The 4,735-nt window shown below is 38.6% G+C and overlaps 1 protein-coding gene across 1 annotated transcript; it reads right to left on the reverse strand.

The window, feature by feature from the left end:
- Positions 1 to 538: 538 nt before the first annotated feature.
- On the reverse strand, positions 539 to 3,799 carry LOC107683357 (neurogenic differentiation factor 4-like). The gene is made up of 2 exons (XM_016479409.1): positions 3,587 to 3,799; positions 539 to 2,356 (listed from the first exon to the last, which is right to left on the reverse strand). The coding sequence occupies exon 2, from the start codon at positions 2,348 to 2,350 to the stop codon at positions 1,301 to 1,303; it is 1,050 nt and encodes a 349-aa protein (XP_016334895.1). The 5' UTR covers positions 2,351 to 2,356; positions 3,587 to 3,799; the 3' UTR covers positions 539 to 1,300.
- Positions 3,800 to 4,735: the final 936 nt, after the last annotated feature.

Genomic DNA, 4,735 nt, shown 5'->3' on the forward strand with positions numbered 1-4,735 from the left:
TCATAACACTAATATTAATCACTAAAATGGCTATTATACATATGATTCAACATCATCTTACAAATTCAGTGATTGCAATTTTTATTACGTTTGTATATGTATGTATGTTTATGTATATGCATGTATGGATGTATGTATGTATGTATGTATGTATGGATGGATGGATAGATAGATGATAGATAGATAGACTTTTTTAATGTCTTTTTTTCTGTCTATGAATACATTTGGTCACACATTAGAGAAAATTCAGCATGACTATGAAATAAAGATTAAGCATAACAGTGCAACATTATATTGATGATTATAATGACAAAAATCAAATAAATATTGCATTATTATTTTGAAATGCAATGTATTTTTAAAATGTTTGGTTTTATTGATAAAATGATTAATCTATCTGGTTAAGTGTTTCATTATGTTTTCAGTATACATTATAGAATCTTTAAATGAAGAAGATCATAATAACAATGATAAAGAGCACAATGAAGAAACAAATTGTGTCATATTATATAAGAATATTTATTTTATTAAGTGCGGAACAGGTAAATATTTACAAACGCTTGAGCAAAATTACAAATATTGTGGAGAATGACAAAAATACATTAAACTGAATTAATTCCAATAAATAAATTAGATACTTTATGAGTATTGGTAGCAGTGACTGGCAGTGTACCAATGAACCAAGAAAAACAGTGCTGACAAATTGTTTCAAAACATACAATTGTCATCAAAATAAATATTAAATACAGTCATAAATAAATGCATTTGTTATGGCAAATGTAATGTACTAAATGTGTCCTTTTCCTTCATTCTTTCTTTTTATTTATTTATGTTTTGTGTGTTTTGTTTAGTGGAAAATCAGCATCTGGTTGAACAGTGCTGAAAAAAACGGAGGTTCTTACTCTCTGTATGCATCTAAAAATCTTGTCTATGTGTCAATTTTGATGCACTTTTTTTTTGGCATGTGCACCAAAGTCGTCATCTTATTTGAGGTGAAGAACATCAAGTGTATACAGAATACAAATCCCAGAACAATTAAAAATAACATTTAAAGAAGTAACAAACTCAGTCATGACAGAAACAAGAATAAATTAACAAAAAAATATGCATCTCTTTCTCAGTACTTCAGTTGCCACAGGTAGGTTGCGTTTCAGATACTCTCTCTCAGTGACCACTATGGTCTCTTAAAGGGATCAGACAGGATACATGCAAAGTGTCTCCTTAAATGTGCTGCCCCCCTTGGAGGCACACTGAGGAGCAGGAGGCAGGATTGCTGAGTGTCTCTGGTGGTCATTTCTGTTCATTCACTGTAAATGCTGCTCATCTGTGATGTCACAATGTGTGAAGGGGTAAACGGCTCGAAAGCCATGTCTAAAGGAAGCTCAAAACGGGAGCCTGGGAACAGTGGGTGACCCTGAGGAGCTGGAAGACCAGCCAAGGAGGAAGGTGGGTAAGGGTGTGAGGAGATGTAATGGGCGGCGTGGGTCGGGTGAGGTATAAAGTTCCTCTCAGCCTCATGCGGCGACGGCTCCTGCTTGAGGGCGAAGTTGCCGCTGATGCTGAGTGGTGGAGTAAGAGGACCGTCATAAGGTGGCGTGCCGCTGCTACATTCGTTGGGTGAGGAGTTCTCGTAGTTAGCGCCCTTGAAGCCCTTCAGATGAAGCAAGTGTGAGGCCTCCAATGAGCCATAGGGTGGACTGGGAAGTCCCGGTGAAGGATAGCTAATGGGGTGACCCTGTGGACCACCTACTCCTGGAACCCCACACTTTTCATCCAGCTGGTTGATCAGCATGGACGAGGGTCCAAGTTGGAGGCAGCCTGCCACAAGGTTGCTGGTAGGTTGCGAAAGCCCCTTGCATAGCATCTCCACAAAACCAAGGCTCTCGGGTGACTGGCCACTGTCCAGAACCTCCGATAGAGCCCAGATGTAGTTGCGGGCCAGCCGCAGGGTCTCGATTTTGGAGAGCTTCTGGGTCTTGGAGTAACAAGGCATGACGCGCCGCAAGTTGTCCAACGCGTCGTTCAGCCCATGCATGCGTGAGCGTTCCCTGGCGTTGGCCTTGGCCCGTCGGGCACGGAAACGTTCTTGTCTGGCTTTGGTCATTTTCTTCTTTTTAGGACCTCTTCGCTTGGGTGCCTTTTCTCCATCGAGACCCACTTCTTCCTCTTCCTCCTCCTCCTCTTCCTCCATATCCTCACTGCCAAGCTCTACATGTCTCCTGTGTAGCGCATAGTGACCTATCTCAGGTGTCCGGTCACCATCCTGTGAGCTGAGGTCTTCCTCCATCCATCCGAGAGAGCTGACAAGCTCAGTCACATCCTCTGGTTTTCCATAAGGTTTGGTCATCATTGTGATCTAAGGGCACAGTAGACAGAATTGTGAGTACATTCAAATCAAAATAAAGCCTTATTTACACCTCTGTGTTTAGATGTTCAGAGTAGGACTCCTCACATGAGTTAAAACCCTCATAATGGAGAGGCTTGACAGACAACACGATTATTGTGATGATTATTATATAGTTTACAGCTCTATAATTCCATTTCTTCTCAGTTTTAATGCTCCATCTAATGGCAAAGACTTTTTGTATAAACCCTTTGATTTCCGCAGCCATTTTGGAGACGCTGTCCAATCTGGGACACGACTGGATTTAGTCCACAGATAAAGCGCTCGGATTTAATTTGTGGGGAGCCTGTAAACCGGAATCAACAAACACAAGGCCAAGCCACGCTAATACTACTAGAACAGTTTTGAATTTGATTTGATTGATAGACATCAGCATTGTCTCCAAATATAAATTTTTGTCACAGAGATTTGTTGGCCTCGTGATATTCTTCCGTCGATGAATAGCCATGTTTTCCTTTAAATCTCTAGAACGCGAGATGTTTAGATTGTAATTAAAGTTACATTCTGTTTCGTCATTTATAAACATTCCTGGTATTTATGCATTGGAGCGTGTCATTCCTTTATAAGTATAACACAAACGTTTGTAATAATGAATGGACCGGTCGGCACACATTTCGACTGGATTAAATAATCTAAATTCTAAAATAAATCAATAAATACATTTTCGTTTTAATTGTTTCCTGAAAATGAAATAAAAATGGTTCCAAAGTGAAAGAGGGTCGTTAATTGCACTTTTTCGACCAGTTTGCATTTATGAATTTGCGATCTGATCAAATATGACATGCATAGGCCTAATTGTGACAAAATGCATGGAAACAAACTGGACAAACAGTAGGCTATAGTGGTAAAAACATTTTACAGGCTAGTGGATTACCCTGCGTTTAGAGCCAATGCTATTCTATTTTAACTATGTTTTATATAGGCCCTATACATTTCATCTTAATTCAGTTATGTGTTTAATTATTTTTGACAATGAGAATACAATTAGGCTAATAAACAACTTTGTATTATTACGCAGAACTGTTAAAATCTGAATCTTGAAATAAAGCCTGAAATAAACATCTGATCATACATGGGTGTGATACATACCTTTGATTTTTTTGCACACCATAACAGCTGAAAAATAATATACACATATTTATACAAATAGCCTAATAAAAAAAGTATTAAAAATAACTGTACCTGTTAATGCGGCACTTGGCCTCACTTCGATAAAACTTGAAAAAGGTGGTCAGAAAGCCTGAACACACTGTCAAAATATTTAAAAGAAATGCTGTAAAAAAATAGAAAAACAAAGCTGCAGACTCCCCGCTGATGGTTTGTGTATGTCAAGTCCGTCTGCGCCAGTGCAGGTCCGTTAGCTCTCCATCGGTGCGTCAGAGCGCGTCGTATGCCTCACTGAAGCGCACTGACTCCCGGCTTTGACTTTCTAGCGATGCTCACAAGCTCCGCCCTTAAGCCCCCCACCCCTCCAGCTGATCCGAACGCGCGTGGCGCGCTCTTGGCCAAAAGTTTGACGACTTAAGTGTGTGCATTTATCCCCCGGGCTTTGTGTCTGAGGGTGTTCGCATTTGTGCGGAGGGAACGATGCAACTTCCCTTGTACATTAACCTTAAAAATCTTGCAAGGTGAGAGGCATTGCAATCTATTTGTCATTTATCAGAGAGAGGAAGATTGCAAATGTTTCTAACAGTAGCCTATTTGGGTCAATGACGTGTCGCTTATACATAGGCTATGTATTTGAATATATTACGTCATTCAAAATGGATTTAAAATGTAATTCATTGTACAATATAGAACATGTTTTTATTGAGGCTATTTATTTATTTATTTGTAGGCTATTATTTTTATATTAAAGGGCTTTAAAGGCTTTAAATTTGTTGATACAAAATTTTGAACATGTTGGCATAATATTTTAGTAGCCTATTATTAGTAGAAAATTAAAAAGTTTGTTTTGTCGTAAATTATGTAGTAGTGTAATCAACATACAAGAAGTAGGTCGTTTAAACTTTAAAATAGAGAAAACACTTTTAGACTCTCATGACTGACACCTTCATTAATTAAAAAAAAAACATGAACTACTTTTTTATTGTTGAATTGATGGTCAGCAGCACATTAATTTCGTTTACTGGATTATGTAATACACCAGTTGATTTGTAGTGTACTATTCCAAATTGAAAATAGCCTATCATTGAGACGCTATACAAATATCACTCTCCGCTTTTCTTTCGTGACCTAACGTAATTTTCTGCCCCAATAAAGCCCGCTCAGTGCTGGATTAATACCCCTGAGCCCTATTTGGTTTATGGCGAGGTCAAACGTTGGTCTTAA

The sequence above is a fragment of the Sinocyclocheilus anshuiensis genome, unplaced genomic scaffold, assembly GCF_001515605.1.
Source record: "Sinocyclocheilus anshuiensis isolate Anshui unplaced genomic scaffold, SAMN03320099.WGS_v1.1 C33220949, whole genome shotgun sequence".
Taxonomy (NCBI): domain Eukaryota; kingdom Metazoa; phylum Chordata; class Actinopteri; order Cypriniformes; family Cyprinidae; genus Sinocyclocheilus; species Sinocyclocheilus anshuiensis.

Bases quoted from the DNA above. Each gene is read 5' to 3' on its own strand.
- LOC107683357 (XM_016479409.1), bottom strand. From the start codon at position 2,350: ATGATGACCAAACCTTATGGAAAACCAGAGGATGTGACTGAGCTTGTC.